This window comes from Thunnus thynnus, chromosome 17 (assembly GCF_963924715.1).
Source record: "Thunnus thynnus chromosome 17, fThuThy2.1, whole genome shotgun sequence".
In the NCBI taxonomy this organism is placed as follows: domain Eukaryota; kingdom Metazoa; phylum Chordata; class Actinopteri; order Scombriformes; family Scombridae; genus Thunnus; species Thunnus thynnus.
Window position 1 is genome coordinate 21124128 of NC_089533.1, and position 18579 is coordinate 21142706.

Genomic DNA, 18579 nt, shown 5'->3' on the forward strand with positions numbered 1-18579 from the left:
TTTCATTGTTTAAATTTCTTTATTTGCAGGGTGTAGTATTCCTCTTGCAACTTTAAGACTTTCAATTGCATTTTTATTTTTTCTCTCTTTAGCTGATCAAGGTCCATCGTATCCAGATTAAAGCCAGCAGAGGGCCCAGAGGATGGACCCTCCAACATGTCTGAGGCTTGGACTGTTTGGGGACACCTGTGGAAGAAAAAATCTATTATGGCCGTGCATGTAAATGAAGCATATTTGTTTATCCAAATAATGTCATCATGAGACTACCTTTTTTCTTGCGCCATCTCTTGTAATTGAGCCACACCAGCGGTGGTGATATCCGAGTTCTCACCAACCAGCACATTCACAAGTATAGTGGGAGGGCCAACACCTGTATAGTTAGTAGAAAAATTCAAATTTGAAATGCATTTTAAGTAATTACACAAAAAATAGACAATGTTTCCAACAAAACAGAATGTAAGTTATTAAACTTATATCTACAAAAAGCACATGAAACTGTTGATTTCTTACTCGTCGCCTCTATGCTTTCTTCTTTAAAGCCTCCAATGGACGCTGTGTTTGCATTTTCATTTGCAAAGGCTTGACCACTGGCTTCAAATGGTGGCATGTAAAAATGCTCAGTATCAGCACTGTCACAGTCTTCAAAATGTTCAGTCAACTGTCTCTGCATTTCAGGCCCCATCGCTCTTCTCCTCCATTCTTCCTCCTTCTCTTCACAATGCCCCATTTCCGACTCTCCGACTTCTGTCCCCTGCAAGTTGTCTTTGCAGAAGACAAAATGTCAAACAAATAAAGATATTTTTTTCAAATTCCTGAAATCTTAAACCATTGTACTATTCAAGGAACTGTTTAATCTTCATTTGATGCTAACCTTTAATGTCGGCAGGTTTGATTTCTGGGGATGAGGTAGTTGATGATGGAAAATTTACAGCTTCAGTTTTGATTTCTCTTTGTCCATGTTCTTCATTCTTGATATTTTCACTCAGCTCCTCTCCATTTTCTTCCTTAATACCTCCAACGACGGGTGGTTCTGGTATCTGAGTGGGATCAATGTGTCCGGCTGATGTGACGGAGGTGTCATTCTTTGCCGAGGCATTGCATCCTCTCTTCTCTTCACTCTGTGCATCCACTGTAAAAAAATTGGCTGCTCACAAGTTACAGAACAGTATCACTTGAATTACAAAGTAATACTGTGGAATTAGCAGACACATATTTCTAGATTGAAATGGGATGAACATTAGACGTGGTATGAGCATCACTCTACAAATTAACTGATTTAATCTCAGTGCTCATACTGTAATAAATTGCTGACTTTGCTGAAGCAGGAGAGAAGCAATAATAATAACATTTGCAAACCTATTACTGGATGATCTGTGCAGTTGGACTGACAATCACGCCTGACCTGAAACCAGGACACATACAAAAATAATACAGAAAAATGTGACACAGTTCATCAGAACTACTGTGCTGTGTATTATCATTAATATCATTACTATGGTAAAGATTTTACTTATGTTCATAACTACAGTATAGTGTGTTATAAACCATTTATTAAATGTTTATATACTAATTATACAGCAAATGCTAAATAGGGGGATTTAAAGTAAAGTGTTACCAGTATTATGTTTACCATGTTCACCCTCTTACTTTAGCGTGCTAGCATGCTAACATTTGCAAACTAGCACTAAACACAAAGCACAACTGAAGCTGATGGGAATGTTTTGTAGGTATTTAGTCATAAACCAAAGTAATGGACACATTTAAATTTTGACCTGATGAAGGTACTAGATGAACAGCTGGATGTGTAGGCTTCAGTGTGTGTATCTATCTATTCAATGGTCTATTTCACGCTAAACCACAAACTTCATGCTGGCACGACAGGAAAGGTCAGTTCTCAGTCTTACCTCTGGCAGCCTCTCGATGAGAACTTGCAGTTTCATTTGCAATGCACTTTTCTTAGCTGCTGAAATGATCAATTTTGTCTCACTCCCTGAAAGAAGAGGATTGATATTGAGACATCCACCAAGAAATGCTTAGTAGCCTAACATGCCGTCAATTTAAATAATAGTGTTTCAGCAGATGAAAGTTGCTATTAGAAAAGTCACCTTCAAATGCATCGTTGTCACTGTCGTTATCAGCAACAACAGGAATATCCTCATCTTCCATTTCTCCCTTTTCCAGTTTATCTTCCTCTTCTACAACCTCTCCTCCTTTTTCAGTCCCTACCCTTTCTTCCTCCTCCTCCTCTGTCTCTGGTGCCAATTCTTCACTGCCTGGATGCCAGTCTTCATCTTTAACATCATCTTCCTCATTTCCTTCACCAGATTGTAGGCTTATTTCTGACTCTTTGATAGGAATATAGTCATTTGAAATTGTTAATTACTACTTGATAGGTCTAAGCATTGAATAAATATAAAATGGATACTATTAAGTTGGCATGCACCCTGTCTTAATGTTTTTTTTAATTCAAATGCTGGTTCAAGTTACAGTTAGAAGTTGTAAGAAGATGCAGACAAACCTTCAGAAAGGCTCCCTGATTCATGGTCTGATGACAGGATTTTCTTATGCTGGAAGAATAAAGATAAAATACTCATTACTGTCAAAGTTTTATGAATTTGTTTAAGAAAATCTGTATCACAATGTATTCTGAAGTTCAGTTACCTTTGCAGTCTCAGTTCTTCTCCTTTTAAATCCCTTAGTGGTTAAAGAACCTTGCTGTGAAGTAAGCAGTGTTATTTAGTGTTTGGGCAGACTTTCTTAAATAAAGAAATGTACACCATGCTTAAAAGTTAAAAGAAAAAAAAATCTTACCTCAAACCAAAACTGTAGAGGCTTATTGTCATAGAAAATACTTGTTTTCCATTTTTTACTGGGCCCTTTCCCTCCAAAGTCCTCAAAGGCAGGTGGAGAAAACCAGCGACCTTCACACTCAATACACTCCTTGCCTAATCAGAGCACCCCAATACAGCAACACAAATTAGAAACAAGAAGGAGGAAATTACCAAAGAACAATCAAACGAAAACAAAAGATGTGTTGAGTAAACTCAGGTACAGTACAAACACAAGATCCTGCTCACCTCTGTCCAGCTTTCCTACATCCAGGATGCCCTTCTTGTTTCCACAGGTTACATGTAAGAATCCTGGATTTGGCACACATTGACATAAATGGCAGGAGCTGCTCACATAGTTGACATTCAGCAAGAAAATGTTTGACTGTGACATGTCAAGGACAATGTTTTGTAAAGAATTCAATAACCAAACTTAATGTTAGACTCACTGTTTTCTTGTGTCCTCTGGTTGTGGGTGTTCTGGGTGGATGGGCCTGGCTGCTCATTTTCTTCTTCTTCATCCTCCTCTTCATCCTCCTCTTCGACTTCCTCTTCCTTCTGCTCATCATCTTCAAAATATCTGACTCTCTTTCTAAACCTTTGGCTAGATCTCCTGTCCCTATCTTCTTCTTCAGAAGAAGAAAGACTTAACCGAGTCCTTTTTCTCTCCATTCAGTATTTTCAAATAATTAAAAGAGAAACACAGTTGAGTTCTCAGAGCAGCTTATAATTAAGCTGTTGCATTCTTACCTTTTGAAAGGCATTTTCACCTTTGTTTCAGTATTTACACGAAAACTACAATTTTAAAAAACAGAGGAATAGCACCTATATAGCAATATTTTTGTCCTAAAAAGCATGCTCCATTTTTTTCACTGCGTGGGTGGCACAGGGAAGAAAATATTTGCATACCACTGCACAGATCGAGGTTCAGGTTGTGACAGTGGTGCATCCAGTTTGGCCCTGAGGAAAAGACGTAGCACCATTAGTGGTTGGGAAGCAAGTGAGAGATCCTGTCCTTGTGGTCTGTTTGTACTGTGTCTCTCAAGCTACATAATTCAAACAACAACAACAAAGAAGACCTGGATTGGGAATAAGAAACTGCAGTGGTTCTTCTATGGTCTGTGGAAGCAGAAAATTATTTCATTTATATGAATTGTTTGTCCTTGTTTAACCTTGAAGATGGCCTAGTGGCCTGCAACCTACTAACATTTTAAGCTACATAGTGTTTTTATGAATATAATTTCAAATATGATTCATTCTTCCAATAATCATTTCCTGTCCTCCTCCCCCCAATTATATACTGTATGTGATGCATCCTTGGTTTTTATAGTGCCCTCAATCTAACTAATCTAGACTAATGCAGATGGCTGTTTTTTGACTTAATCCAAGAGGTTAGGTAGTGTAGAAATGCAAGAAATTTGTTTTAAATTAAAAAAAATCCCCCTCCCCACCAATTATGGATCTTTCAATTTTGTATCAATTCCGTTTTGATACATGACCAGGCACCTATGTACATGAGGACAAGTGCAATCTCAAAAACAGAGGAATAGCACAACATTTTTGTCCTAAAAAGCATGCTCCTTTTTTTCTCTGCCTGGGTGACGCAGGGAAGAAAATATTTACCCACCACTGCACAGATCAAGGTTCAGGTTGTGACACTGGTGCTTCTGGTTTGGTCCTGAGGAAAACAAATTGTACCATTAGTGGTTGGGAAGCCTGTGAGAGATCCTGTCCTTGTGGTCTGTTTGCACTGTCCCTGAAGCTACACAATTACAAGACCTGGGCTGAGAGTAAGAAACTTCAGTGGGTCTCCTATGGTCCTATGGTTGCCCGTCATTTTTGTTTTACTTCAGACCTCCTTTGCTAAATTGCTTGTGGTTTCCTAATCTGCTGCCCTCCTGATGGCACAGCAGGGTCTATCCAAAGAGTCCATGTTCAAAAGCCCGGACACATTTAATATCATGTATTATTACTATTATTATAATTGTTATTATTACTACCATTTTGGCACAGTACACACAACCTCACACAAATTTCTGCAACACAGTACTTACATAACATACTTAAGGTGCAACATTCATATTGTGCACAATGTATACTGTTAGACTTCACCCTACATTGATATGTCAGTGACAACTTTTTATATAAATGTGTATTGCATGCTTTTAAAAAAGCTCATCTTTTTGAATGTCTATCATTTTAATATGGGCCAGACAGTTTCAAAGAGACTGTGGGTCTCCCCTCAGACAAAGCTTGGAAAAAGGTGCTCCCTCACCACCCATTAGTTTACTTGCCTAGTTTCACTCTGATCCCGGATGCATATGGGATGATTGTGTTATCTGATCCCATAGACACTCAACAATTGAGCCAAGATAGCCTAATATTGTTGTTTTACATAACCTTAGACTACACAGAATACATCAAAGTCTGTCCTAAGGCTCTTGTGCTTACTAGCAGATGTTACTACAATAAATGTAAACCTCCCACACAGGTGTCTAATGAAAACATTTCTTCACTGAGTCAGCATTCCAGATATTGTCACACCCATTGGTTGACATATTACTTCTTATCACTTGTTTAGAAAATGGGAGAATGAACATACTAATACACCTTCCAGTTTCAAGACAATGAAAAATGCAATAACGTTGCAAGTTATTGTAAGTCCCACAGTTTTTAATTTTGAACAGAGTTATGAACTGTACAAGATCAGTCATCCAACATAGACTACATCCTCTACTGTTGACGAACCCAATGATAAGTTTCTTTAAATTCTCCTCAGAAATTAAAATGTATTTTCGCAGAACTAAACAGCCTCCCACCGCTTCCTAATGACTGTAGATACTCACGCTGAGGTAAGCAGAAAGGGTCGGGCAAATCGTTCTGTTTCTTGTAAAAAAAAAACCGAAAAAAAGACCGCGAGAGCATACGGAAGTATGCTGCTGCTGCCCCGCAGTCCCAGTCAGCGAGAACTGTCAAACTAGTAAGTCAGATGAAACCACGTGAACTCACTTCTCTCATCTCTTCAACTGTCCGATAAATATTGTGACGTATACATGTTAATATATGACAAATTCACGTTTATCGCGACTCATATAGGCTTTTGCCCACAATGCCACATACAGCATACAATGTGGCATTATTATCAACCATCTGACGTGAACATAGATGCGTTAAGTATCGTATTGCACAATTCACCTTTCTTTTGCTTAACAATGAATTTATGCAACAACACTTTCAATCCATCGGACAGTTGTGGCAGCTATTGATTGGTAACTATTTTATTCCAATTACAGCAAAAAGCTCAGCAAACACACAGCGCCTGTTCATCTGTTCATCTGTTCAATCTGTTTATTATGAACGATTGTTTCACAAAACTGGAGTAGAAACACACAACGGACTTGACATTTGTTATTCAAAAATCACTATAATAATGACAGATAAAATCTCAAAACATTATCCTACCTCTGCTGATTAGGAAATGAAACAGAAACTGAGCAATAGACACGCCTACAAACTTAGTCAATCACCAGCAAAGAAATTCAGCCGTTGGAAAGTCACCCAGCATGTTATTGTGCAAGATCTACCACTAGGGGGCGCTGAAATATGAAAATCACTCCGTGTTCAGGCACCGAAGAGGCAGAAAAATACTGTCACAATTAAGCAATTACAGTTCTGAGAGATAAACATTAACATTTCCTTTCTTTCTTTCTGCTGGTTTTATGTTTAAATGCTGCTGGTTTATGTTTTATCTTTTATGATAGGTGGCTACATCACCGTTACAGACACATTATTGCAAATTGCCACAAACATACTATGAAACATATGAAGAATATCTGCTTAAGTAAACCATTTTTTGACCATAAAACAGTATTAAATTCCATTTCAAAACACAATGTGTCTCATTAGCATTTTTTACAGTTTTGTTACATGAGTGGATTCAGTCTAAATCAGGAGAAAGCTATAAAATCTAATCTTTTTTTCTGGTTTTTGACAGATAGATTTCATAAAACCTTTTTTTCCAAACAATTTTTTTGAAATACAGTCCATCACATTAATTGAACATCTGTTATAGAGTTGAGGAAAAGATGACTAATTACTAACAATGCATCACTATCTAAACACACACCTACTCAGTTTTCTTGTCAGACAACCATGGTATTTTTCCTGAAGTAGTTTGAAACATATAGAAATAAATGCACATCAAGATGATCATCATCGGTAGAGCCCAAACTATTCCTAAACTCAAGAGTGCTCCAAGGAAGAGCATGCAGACCAAAAGTAGCAGTTTGAGTTTTATGTTAGTTGCCTTCTCTGCAGCCAGTCTTGCATTTTTCTCCTCTTTTCTCCACAGCATCCTCTTCTTCATCTCCAGTTCTTCCCCCTGGTAATGCTCCTCCAGCTCTCTCTCCTTGCGGCTGATCTCATCATCTCTCTCTGTCAGGATGCTCTCCTGTCTTTTCCTGATCTTCCTCTCCTCTTCAGGGTACAGGTCTGTATGGTAATGACCCCCTGCATTCAGGGCCATCAGGGTCTGGATCTTTGCGATAAAGCTTGTCACCTGCTCTGGTTCCTGGTCTTCTTTGTTGTTGAAGACATGGAAGCCACCACTACACTTGCGTATGAAGCTGCGGAGGTTTTCTTCACTCTCAGTGATGACGTCGTTCATCGTTTTTCCCTCCAAACGATCCCCATGGGTGAACAGCACAATAGTGTAGTCCCACACTCTTGGGCCAAATCTGTTTTCGATCAGTTTGTTGGTATCTTCATCCTCCTGAGTCATCCTTCCTACAGGGACCACTAACACAAAGACGTGAGGTCCTGGCTCCTGGAGTTTGACAGACTGCAGAATCTCTTGAACTATTTCCTCCTTTTTGCGATCTGTCTCAAAAAGCCCTGGTGTGTCAATCACAGCGATGTCCACATCCCCAACTTTTCCAACCCCCTTTTCACAGTGTTTAGTGACTCTCGCCAGACTCATGTCTGATTCAAACACCTTTCTTCCCAGGATGGTGTTCCCACTCGAGCTCTTGCCTGCCCCGCTCTTCCCAAGAAGCATGATCCTCAGGGGCTTTACCTCTGTAAGTTCAACAAATAGGAAACACAATAGGTTTGTTTTTAGTCATCAGTGTGGTCTCAGCCCACAGCTTTGTTCACCTGTACAAAATAAGTCACACTTACATTGTGTCATCACATTATCACAAATGCATTACATTTTAGTTATTTGTGTTGCTGATTTTAATATAGAGCTGAACCTAACGATTATTTTCATTAACGATCAATTTGTCAATTATTTTTTCTATTAATTGTTGGTCGTTTGGTCTATAAAATGTCCAAAAACGGTGAAAAATGTCACCGTTTCCAAAAGACAAGGGTGACGTCCTCAAAAGTCTTCTTTTGTCCTGACCAACAGTCCACAACTCAAAGATATTCAGTTTACTATCATAGAGGACTAAATAAACCAGAAAATATTCATATTTGAGAAGCTGAAATGAAAGAATTTGGCATTCTTAAAAAATTACTCAAAAAGGCTAATCGATTATCAAAATAGTTGGCGGTTAATTTTCTGTCAATCGCCTAATCGATTAATAAACTAATTGTCTTTCACTAATCATTAGTATACAGGTTAACACACTCAATGTGCTGTATGGTGCAGTATATGGTGGTGTGTAAGCTATTACTATATTAGTTAGTTTTTTCTCCAATATTTTTGTGATAAAAAATATGAAAGCACGTAAACAAGATGTCATATTCTAGGTTTCCCTCTAAAATCTTCTTTTTGATATCACCATATTCTTTTATTTTTTCAAATAATCAAGTTTTTCTATGATTAGCCCAACTTTCCATAAGTGGGTCAAAAATGACTTCTATGCATTTGCAGAGGAAGTGTACAGAACCCTTTCATGCTTATAAGTTATTTCTGTCAGGTTTGTATTTACTGTGAACCACAGCTTGACAACCCTTAACTTTATCATTCAGCTACTTTATATTAAATAGTACATGTAAACATTCTCTCTATATTGTTTTATTTCAGAAAAAAATACTATCACTAAATTGGTAGCTGTTTTACATGTTATTCACACATTGATTTCAATTGTGTTAAAGAGTATCTGTTATTATAATGATATTAACCTGCTTTGTTGCCAACTAGCAGCACTGTATTTGGATGGGATCCAATGACATAAGTAGCTTAGTAGCCTCATATAGAGATTTCACAGTGTTTCCTCAAGGTGCTTACTAAGGAGCATGATAGAACACAGAGAGTCAGCTGAAAGGCCATGGCAAACTATCAACCCAGTTCACTGAAGCAATGGGGAGGCATGAAGTGGCACCAAAACAGGGTCACGTGAAAAACATGTCACATCTGCTGAGTAAAAGCAATATAAGCAATATACTAATGTCCAATGATCACAGCCAGAAACAGTCAAAAACACAAATGTTTCTTGCTTTTTTTCTTTTAAAATATGTTAAAATAAAAATTACAAAGCTTCAATAATTCTTGTGTGGAATTCACAAACCTATTTTGTGCAAAATTATGAAGATAGTATGTAGAAAATCCTCCTTCCTGCCCAGTCCTAGGTGGGCAGGACTAAGCCTCAACTTAACAGGCCACACCTGAACTAATAAGAGGTCTGGCTCAGGCCCTGCTCAGTCTCTTTTTGTTTGCTGTAACATTCTGGTCTGTATGTAGAAGCTGCTGTTTCTTCCAGTTGACTGTAACCCTGGATGCGTTATTTGAGTAAGTTATGGATATTTGTTATGGTTACTGCTGTTTCTTTGTCTAATGACCAAATGAGTGCTTTGATTTGATTAAGATTTATTAGAGTACCTTTGTTTACGGATTGTTTTCATTTGCCTTTTAAATCATCTGTGACAGTCAACTATTTAAGTGGAAATCTTTTGAACAAGACAATAAAGTGTTGAACTGCTCTCATCTCTGTTCCTCAACTTTAACTGGTGTGCCAGTGCAGCGGCACTTTAAATAACCCAGCTAACACAAAGTCAAGATTCTACATAGTCTATTTATTTCTAACAAAATCTTGATTCTAGGAAGAGTCGATTTTGACCCAGTTACAGAAGAGTGTTTCCTGCTTTTCCACACTGTTTCCATTTCTGTAATTTTGTTATCTTGGTCTGTTTTGTACACACAATAGCTTCTGCATTCCTGTCCATCCTGGAAGAGGGATCCCTCCTCTGTTGCTCTGAGGTTTCTGTTTTTTCCCTGTTAAAAGTTTTTGGGGGGGAGTTATTCCTTATCTGAATCGAGGTTCTTGGGATGTGCTGTACAGATTGTAAAGCCCTCCCCCAAGGCTGTGATATTGGACTATATACATAAAAATGTTCTTGACTTGACTAGATCCAAATGACTGTTAGCTTAGGGTTAAAATGCAATAAAACAAATGTTTACTGGAAAAGAAGGGATGACACAGAGTGCCTGTTCATTTTCAATTACTGTATGACTTAAATGTGTTTTTAAGGGTGTCATGTAGACTTAAAATTGTGAATTAGCTATATTCAGACTCTTTCAATTTGCACATCCAATGGAAAGCAGCCAGGACAGAGCAAATACAAAGCTGTACAAATGACTGTTACAAAGTCTAAGTGTAACTGAGACAAAAATGGGACAAAAGGTGACAGGACATGCAGTACTCTGACCTTTTTAGTTAGAGTTAAACTGTGTACTTCGATAAGTTGCTTTAGGTAAAGGCTTCAGTCTGGAAAAGACAAAAAACACCTCTGCTAAACCTCCCCTCTGTCTTCCCCTGCTCCTTTTTCAGACCTGCCCACAGCTTCTCGACATGTATGAGCAGGATTCCTATGCAGTTGTGAACTTTCTACATTACTGAAAAATTAAGAAGTGTGACTAAGTAATTCCTGATAATGAGTGACAAAGTGTTGGGTGGCTACATTTGTCCCACGAAACAAAAGAGAAAATAAAGCACAGCTTATTTTAAAGAACTTACAACTTTCCTGACAGTAAAGCTAGGTCTACATTTTTGTTACCAACAACTCCAGAGGGCATTTGTGTTCATGAGCAACTAAAAACAGCTTAACTAAAAGAGTTAAGACTAAAGAGCTCATTTTCATACTTACGTTGCCCGAGATCCTCCTCTGCAGATGACATGTTGTCAGAGTTCATGGCAGAAGCAGATCCAGCTCAGTACTGTCTGAGTTTACAGAGGTTTCTTGGAAACAGCTGACTTGTCCTCACTCGCAGTTATTCTTAATGTATCGATGTTTTGTATCGACCTTCGATCTCGCGAAGGGAAATTTATTTGTTCAGATCAGTCGTGAATTCAGCTTTTCTCCTGTCTCTGTGAAAATGTGTTTTACAAGACGGAAAATGAAAGTAAAACCATGAGGACATGCAATGACGGCAGAAAACTTGCTCAACACAAGTTTCACAGGTTTCAAAGGCCAACGATCTGAAAAATATCCTCCTAGAAAATCACTGCCGGCATAAAAGTACAGCATATTATACAACAAAACTTTAACTTGTGAAATAGTAAAAACCTAAAGTAGAAATGTGTTTTCATGGTACAATTTTTTTTCATACTGTCAAGTGATAGAAAACAAATGAAAGCGACACACTGAACACCCGTGACTCACTGTCTCATGATGATAGTCTGCATACAGATGATTTCTGGTTTCTTTCATAGCAGTGAATTAAAACATGTTTGTAAAGATTTGTCTGCAGAACAGCTTTTAAGTTATTGAAATGTTTTAAAGGGTCACTTAGCTGATGAAAACTACAAAAGTATTTAAACATATTTAGGTTTCAAATGAGTGCTTTGCCTTTACAAGTCTGATGAAGGCTCCATATGAAGTGGACTTATGAATACCTTAGCTGACCAAAAACCAGTTAGTAGATGAGCAGCACCATCTAGTGGCCAAAACATTTTATTGATAAAGGTGCATTAAGGGCCACAGTATCCACAGACCACAGCAGGTTCTGCCTTGAAAAATGATGCAAATTTACATCACGAAAGGTACAGTATTTCATTGTAATAGTGATGTAAACATTGTAGATCATTTGTACTTTATTATGAGATGTTAGATCAACTACTCTGTACTGTAGAAATGTAGAAATTTCCTATACAAACAAGGGTATTTGAGTTTTTGAAATAATTTCTGTATTATTTTATTCTTTTTTTTTCAGAGTTTTTCTCTTAATCATGTGGTTGTTTCAAACAACAAAAATGCTCGTGGTTGTGGGCCCCTCAGACAAAATCTTTTCAACTGAACATTTGAGGAAAATTATTTTGCACTGCAAACTGGCATCAATGAAGACGTAAAACATGTAAAAAAAAAACCCATTTGGGAAGTTCATATGATTGTAAGTTTTATTTCCGTTATGTTGAAGAGAGAAAAATCCCTTTTCAGTAGAACTGTTGCTTGTAAAACTGAACAAGACATAATACTCAGGCTGGTCACCACATGTCAGGAATGTTCATAATCATGATCTCAGGACAGGGAAAGAGGTTTAAGAGCCCCTGCTTTCTGGCCTTCATCACTTCCGATCAGCCATTCTCTGCAGGAGGGCAATGACTGTGTCCTGTTTGGAGGAGAGTAGCTCCAGGGCTGTGGCTATCCTGCCGAGGGACTCTGCCATCCGCACCTCCCTCCTCTCACACCTCTTTTCTCTGGCTTCGACCTGGCAGAGAGCCACTCGATCCAGGTAGGCCTGCTCCTCCTGTCTCTTCAGAATCTCCTGGAACAACGTAGTGCTGCTCTGCTCCTCATTTCCTGTCTGGTTTTGTCCATCTTTTCCTGTTGTGGTTGTTGCTGATAATGAAGTGGAAATAGAAGATGCAAGACAGGAGAACGTAGGGGGTAAAGAGGAGGAGAGGCCAAGGAGATTCTGGGTGTTAGTAAGGTGAAAGGGTTTGACACCCTATGAGAAGGACAGCTTTACGGCTTACGAAACGGGATGTGTTAAGGTCTGTGTTACAGGTTGGCCCAAGATAAGGGGAAGTCAAGGCTGTTTCTGTAAAACAAGGTGAGGAGATAAAAGATGGAGATGGCACAATGGTGGCTGGATGAATACCGGTTCTAACAATGTCACTGTTCAGGACGATCAGGGGCTTGATCTCTGACAATGGAAAAAGAAGAAGGTATATTTCTGCCAGTGGGAAGTTAATTCAGACTAATTTCAACTTCCTTATGAAACTTATGGAAAACGTTTGTCAGTTTGGTGTTCTGGGTCAGAACGCAGACCTGATCCAGTTCTGCGTTCTGACCATTTGTTTTCACGTTAATGTGTAAGGTTTTAAATGATAAATTGTCTCTCTAAAACTATGAACCGTAGCAAGAAAGTACAAGAATCAGTACTTTACAAAGATATTCCAAAAGATTTCAATATTTATTTACCTCAAATGGTTACAGTGGAAATTTGATTTTTTTTTTTTTTCAGATAAAGACATGCACATTTCAGAGACAGGTGTGTTGGGATTACAAGACAGCAACACACCACTTGCTTTGTTGTTTGCATCCGATTTCCAAATGGAAAAACAAGGCCTTAAAAACATCATGTCAAAGTTCTCCAAAAACTCACCACCAAAATGTGATCTCAAGCAGGTGTTTGGAGTTTATAGTAAGTAAATTGCTATGCCTTCCACTGTTGACAATAATATGCCTGTCATTTATAACAAAGCTGTGGGTGTGAATTAGTCAACTATACAATTAGACTACAATGACATGCTTTCATTGTTTAAATTTCTTTATTTGCAGGGTGTAGTATTCCTCTTGTAACTTTAAGACTTTCAACTGCATTTTTATTTTCTCTCTCTTTAGCTGATCAAGGTCCATCGTATCCAGATTAAAGCCAGCTGAGGGCCCGGAGGATGGACCCTCCAACAAGTCTGAGGCTTGGACTGTTTGGGTGCACCTGTGGAAGAAAAAATCTATTATGGCCGTGCATGTAAATGTAGCATATTTATTTATTCAAATAATGTCATCACAAGACTACCTTTTCTCTTGCGCCATCTCTTGTAATTGTGCTGCATATTGGCCACAGGTGGCAACATCTGTGTGCCCTGAGTTCTCACTTCTACACTTCACCAGAAAAACTGAAAAAAGAGGATCGATATTTATACATCCAAAATGAAACGCATAGTAGCCTAACATGCCATCAATTTAAATAATAGTGTTTCTGCAGATGAAAGTTGCTATTAGAAAGGTCACCTTCAAATACATGGTTGTCACTGTCGCTATCAGCATCAGCAGGAATATCCTCATCTTCCATTTCTCCCTTTTCCAGTTTATCTTCCTCTTCTACAACCTCTCCTCCTTTTTCAGTCCCTACCCTTTCCTCCTCCTCTGTCACTGGTGCCAGTTCTTCACTGCTTGGATGCCAGTCTTCATCTTCAACATCATCTTCCACAGTATCTTCAGCAGATTGTAGGCTTATTTCTGACTCTTTGATAGGAATATAGTCATTTTGAAATTGTTAATTACTACTTGGTAGGTCTAAGCATTGAATAAATATAAAATGGATACTATTAAGTTGGCATGCACCCTGTCTTAATGGTTTTTTTAATTCAAATGCTGGTTCAAGTTACAGTTAGAAGCTGTAAGAAGATGCAGACAAACCTTCAGAAAGGCTCCCTGATTCATGGTCTGATGACAGAATTTTCTTATGCTGGAAGAATAAAGATAAAATACTCATTACTGTCAAAGTTTTATGAATTTGTTTAAGAAAATCTGTATCACAATGTATTCTGAAGTTCAGTTACCTTTGCAGTCTCAGTTCTTCTCCTTTTAAATCCCTTAGTGGTTAAAGAACCTTTCTGTGAAGTAAGCAGTGTTATTTAGTGTTTGGGCAGACTTTCTCAAATAAAGAAATGTAAACCATGCATAAAAGTTAAAAGAAAAAAAATCTTACCTCAAACCAAAACTGTAGAGGCTTATTGTCATGGAAAATACTTGTTTTCCATTTTTTACTGTGCCCTTTCCCTCCAAAGTCCTCAAAGGCAGGTGGAGCAAACCAGCGACCTTCACACTTAATACACTCCTTGCCTAATCAGAGCACCCCAATACAGCAACACAAATTAGAAACAAGAAGGAGGAAATTACTAAAGAACAATCAAACGAAAACAAAAAATGTGTTGAGTAAACTCAGGTACAGTACAAACACAAGATCCTGCTCACCTCTGTCCAGCTTCCTTACATCCAGGATGCCCTTTTTGTTTCCACAGGTTACATGTAAGAGTCCTGGATTTGGCACACATTGACATAAATGGCAGGAGCTGCTCACATAGTTGACATTCAGCAAGAAAATGTTTGACTGTGACATGTCAAGGACAATGTTTTGTAAAGAATTCAATAACCAAACTTAATGTTAGACTCACTGTTTTCTTGTGTCCTCTGGTTGTGGGTTTTCCTGGTGGATGGGCCTGGCTGCTCATTTTCCTCGTCTTCGTCCTCATCATCTCCAAAATATCTGACTCTCTTTCTAAACCTTTGGCTAGATCTCCTGTCCCTATCTTCTTCTTCCGAAAAGAGTCTTAACCGAGTTCTTTTCCTCTCCATTCAGTATTTTCAAATAAATAAAAAAACACACACACACAGTTGTATTCTCAGCGCAGCTTTTAGTTAAGATGTTGCATTCATACCTGTTGAAATCCCTTTTCACTTGGACAAATTTTGTGTCAGTGTCTACATGAGCATAGGCGCCTGATCAATTGAGCAAGTGGCACAAATGCATCCTCATAATTCAATTAGGGGAAGCAAAGTTATGGTTTTGCTACCCCACTTTTTGTCTTTTTTTATCATCATACAGTTCCCACAATCAGGTGATTATATTTAAGCACCCTATATCAGTGATCATTTTTCTATTTTCAGCAACTGACAAAAACAAGTAATAAAAAAATCTGACGTTTTCGGACTACCCTTTGAGTTGGTTCAGTCCAAACCGTTGCAAGAGACAGACAGAGTGGAGCTTTTCCTCGCAGCGCCAAAGTGTCTGAAATAACAAACAGTCACATGTACAGCGGTGGAAAGTAACTTGTTTACACTTCTGCAGAATACTCTACTTTAGTTTCAGTTTAAGTCAGACTTTGCATGGAATTATTTTTAAATATGATGATACATCACTCCATGTAATGATCTCTCATCCAGCTCTGCACTGCGCTTTCATTATTATGATTATTCTGTCATTTTTTCATACAGGATAAATGAGAGCTGCAAGTTTACTCTGAAGGGGGGTTTGGAGGTTTGAGGAGCAAAAATCACCTTCTGAGTTGTGCATTAAAATAGCCTATCCCTTGATTTGAGATAATGTAGGTTAAAATAATCTACTTTTGAAGTTATGATTATTCATTTCTGTATAACATTACACCTACATCAGCTAGTGGTGCTAATAGCTACCAATAGCACTTGTGTGTGGGATTGGAATTAGATAGTTGTTGTGAGGCCATTTCATTCATCCGAACTGTTTTTACTTTGTTGCAATTGTTAGACTTTGAAGATGCCTTGTGAGCATTGAGAATAGCAACCCTCAGGTTTAACCAGGTTTAATTATCCAAATCATATTGTGATGTGTTGTAAGACTATTTCATTTATATAAATTGTTTGTCCTTGTTTAACCTTGAAGATGGCCTAGTGGCCTGCAACCCACTAACATTTTAAGCTACATAGTGTTTTTATGAATATAATTTCAAATACGATTCATTCTTCCAATAATAATTTCCTGTCCTCCTCCCCCCAATTATATACTGTATGTGATGCATCCTTGGTTTTTATAGTGCCCTCAATCTAACTAATCTAGACTAATGCAGATGGCTGTTTTTTGACTTAATCCAAGAGGTTAGGTAGTGTAGAAATGCAAGAAATTTGTTTTAAATTAAAAAAAATCCCCCTCCCCACCAATTATGTATCTTTCAAAGTTTACTCCCCCATTTTGATACATGACCAGGCACCTATGTACATGAGTACAAGTGCAATCTCAAAAACAGGGGAATAGCACAACATTTTTGTCCTAAAAAGCATGCTCCTCTTTTTTCTCTGCCTGGGTGATGCAGGGAAGAAAATATTTACCCACCACTGCACAGATGGAGGTTCAGGTTGTGACACTGGTGCTTCTGGTTTGGTCCTGAGAAAAAACAAATTGTACTATTAATGGTTGGGAAGCCTGTGAGAGATCCTGTCCTTGTGGTCTGTTTGCACTATCCCTCAAGCTACACAATTACAAGACCTGGGCTGAGAGTAAGAAACTTCAGTGGGTCTCCTATGGTCCTATGTTGCCCGTCATTTTTGTTTTACTTCAGACCTCCCTTGCAAAGATGCTTGTAGTTTCCCAATCTGCTGCCCACCTGATGGCACAGCAGGGTCTATCCAAAGACTCCATATGTTCAAAAGCATGGTCACTTTTAACATAATGTATTATTGCTATTATTATAATAATTATTATTACTACCATTTTGGCAGTGTAGACAGATGTGTGTATGGCAAAAAAACAAACATACAAAAAAAACAATGATTTGCGCTGCTTACATGCAGATTGCAAATTGTGGCACTATCTGGTTTCACAAATTATTGTCAACATATTATCATCAAATCTATGAGTCCTACAATCCTTTCACATGCATGGGTCACAACTAAGTTTATTTTTATTAGTTTAACATGTTAAAATTAATGTGAAAGTCACAGCTTGCATGTTGCCCAATTACCAGATCACACACACAACCTCACTCACAAATTTCTGCAACAAAGTACTTATATAACATACTTAAGGTGCAACATTCATATTGTACACAATGTATACTGTTAGACTTCACCCTACATTGAAATGTCAGTGACATCTTTCTATATAAATGTGTACTGGATGCTTTTTAAAAAAGCTCATCTTTTTGAATGTCTATCATTTTAATATGGACCAGACAGTTTCAAAGAGACTATGGGTCTCCCCTCAGACAAAGCTTGGAAAAAGGTGCTCCCTCACCCCCATTTGATACTTGCCTAGTTTCACTCTGATCCTGGATGCCTATGGGATGATTGTGTTATCTGATCCCATAGACACTCAACAATTGAGCCAAGATAGCCTAATATTGTTGTTTTACATAACCTCAGACTACACAGAATACATCAAAAAGTCTGTCCTAAGGCATTTATTAGTTCCTGACTCTGGGAAAGTGGGAAAAACAGTACATTTCCCCCAAATCTACTGTATCTCTAAACTATCTCTTTAACCAAATCACACAAATTATATTCTATATGATCTCCTTTTGATAACTTATGTGATTACTAATGTAATATTTTCTCATTTCCATTCACTGAGCCTCCCCTGAAAACTGTTTGGAGTTTAGAGTTTAGATTTATTTAGATTTTTGTGCTTCCTAGCAGATGACAATAAACGTGAACCTCCCACACAGGTGTCTAATGAATACATTTCTTCAGTGAGTCAGCATTCCGGATATTGGTCACGCCCCTTGGTTGACATGTCACTTCTTATCACTTGTTTAGAAAATGGGAGAGTGAACATACTAATACACCTCCCAATTTCAAGACAATGAAAAATGTCAATGCAATAACGTTGCATTGACAGTATGCTAAGTATGCTGCTGCTACCCCGCAGTCCCAGTCAGAGAGAACTGGTAAACTGGTAAATCAGGTGAAACCACCTGAACTCACTTCTCTCATCTCTTCAACTGTCCGATAAATATTGTGACGTATACATGTTGTAATATATGACAAATTCACGTTTATCGCGACTCATATAGGCATATCTGTTTATTATAAACAATTGTTTTACAAA

General features: G+C 38.0%; 3 protein-coding genes across 7 annotated transcripts in view; all 3 read right to left on the reverse strand.

Annotated features, from left to right (window-relative positions):
* LOC137168627 (transcriptional regulator ATRX homolog) lies at positions 1–6376 on the reverse strand. Of its 4 annotated transcripts, none has more exons than XM_067571332.1 (14): positions 6291–6376; positions 4456–4506; positions 3278–3788; positions 3078–3140; positions 2812–2945; positions 2662–2715; positions 2519–2567; positions 2106–2345; positions 1905–1990; positions 1357–1402; positions 872–1144; positions 511–762; positions 268–370; positions 1–186 (listed from the first exon to the last, which is right to left on the reverse strand). In XM_067571332.1, the coding sequence occupies exons 3-14, from the start codon at positions 3498–3500 to the stop codon at positions 3–5; spliced, it is 1707 nt and encodes a 568-aa protein (XP_067427433.1). In that variant the 5' UTR covers positions 3501–3788; positions 4456–4506; positions 6291–6376; the 3' UTR covers positions 1–2. The 4 variants fall into 4 exon arrangements, with proteins under 4 accessions (XP_067427433.1, XP_067427434.1, XP_067427432.1 ...); XM_067571333.1 differs by lacking the exon at positions 6291–6376 and adding an exon at positions 5675–6016 and having other exon boundaries at positions 872–1129; XM_067571331.1 differs by lacking the exon at positions 6291–6376 and adding an exon at positions 5675–6016.
* Positions 6151–18579, reverse strand: part of LOC137168631 (GTPase IMAP family member 7-like) — a 14716-nt gene continuing 2287 nt past the window's right edge. The window contains exons 1-3 of one of the 2 annotated variants that reach the window (XM_067571342.1): positions 11436–11704; positions 10920–11140; positions 6151–7904 (exon numbers count right to left, since the gene is read on the reverse strand). In XM_067571342.1, the coding sequence (XP_067427443.1) occupies positions 6955–7904; positions 10920–10965 (996 nt within the window). In that variant the 5' untranslated portion in view covers positions 10966–11140; positions 11436–11704 and the 3' untranslated portion in view covers positions 6151–6954. Of the gene's footprint in view, positions 7905–10919; positions 11141–11435; positions 11705–18579 lie in introns of those variants that run through there. The other variant, XM_067571341.1, reaches the window with a different exon arrangement.
* LOC137168630 (cyclin-dependent kinase 11A-like) overlaps positions 13528–18579 on the reverse strand; it is a 5507-nt gene continuing 455 nt past the window's right edge. Inside the window, exons 2-9 of the mRNA XM_067571340.1 lie at positions 15176–16917; positions 14976–15038; positions 14710–14843; positions 14561–14614; positions 14418–14466; positions 14010–14243; positions 13795–13894; positions 13528–13713 (exon numbers count right to left, since the gene is read on the reverse strand). Of these exons, the coding sequence (XP_067427441.1) occupies positions 13530–13713; positions 13795–13894; positions 14010–14243; positions 14418–14466; positions 14561–14614; positions 14710–14843; positions 14976–15038; positions 15176–15356 (999 nt within the window). The 5' untranslated portion in view covers positions 15357–16917 and the 3' untranslated portion in view covers positions 13528–13529. The remainder of the gene's footprint in view (positions 13714–13794; positions 13895–14009; positions 14244–14417; positions 14467–14560; positions 14615–14709; positions 14844–14975; positions 15039–15175; positions 16918–18579) is intronic.

What these genes read in the sequence shown, in the direction of transcription:
- LOC137168627 (XM_067571332.1), bottom strand. Translation starts at nt 3,500, where the DNA reads ATGGAGAGAAAAAGGACTCGGTTAAGTCTTTCTTCTTCTGAAGAAGAA. An exon ending in TGACAACGATGCATTTGAAG is followed by an intron (nt 1,991 to 2,105) that starts GTGACTTTTCTA and finishes CTCTTCTTTCAG; the next exon opens with GGAGTGAGACAAAATTGATC. An exon ending in TCATCGAGAGGCTGCCAGAG is followed by an intron (nt 1,403 to 1,904) that starts GTAAGACTGAGA and finishes TCCTGGTTTCAG; the next exon opens with GTCAGGCGTGATTGTCAGTC.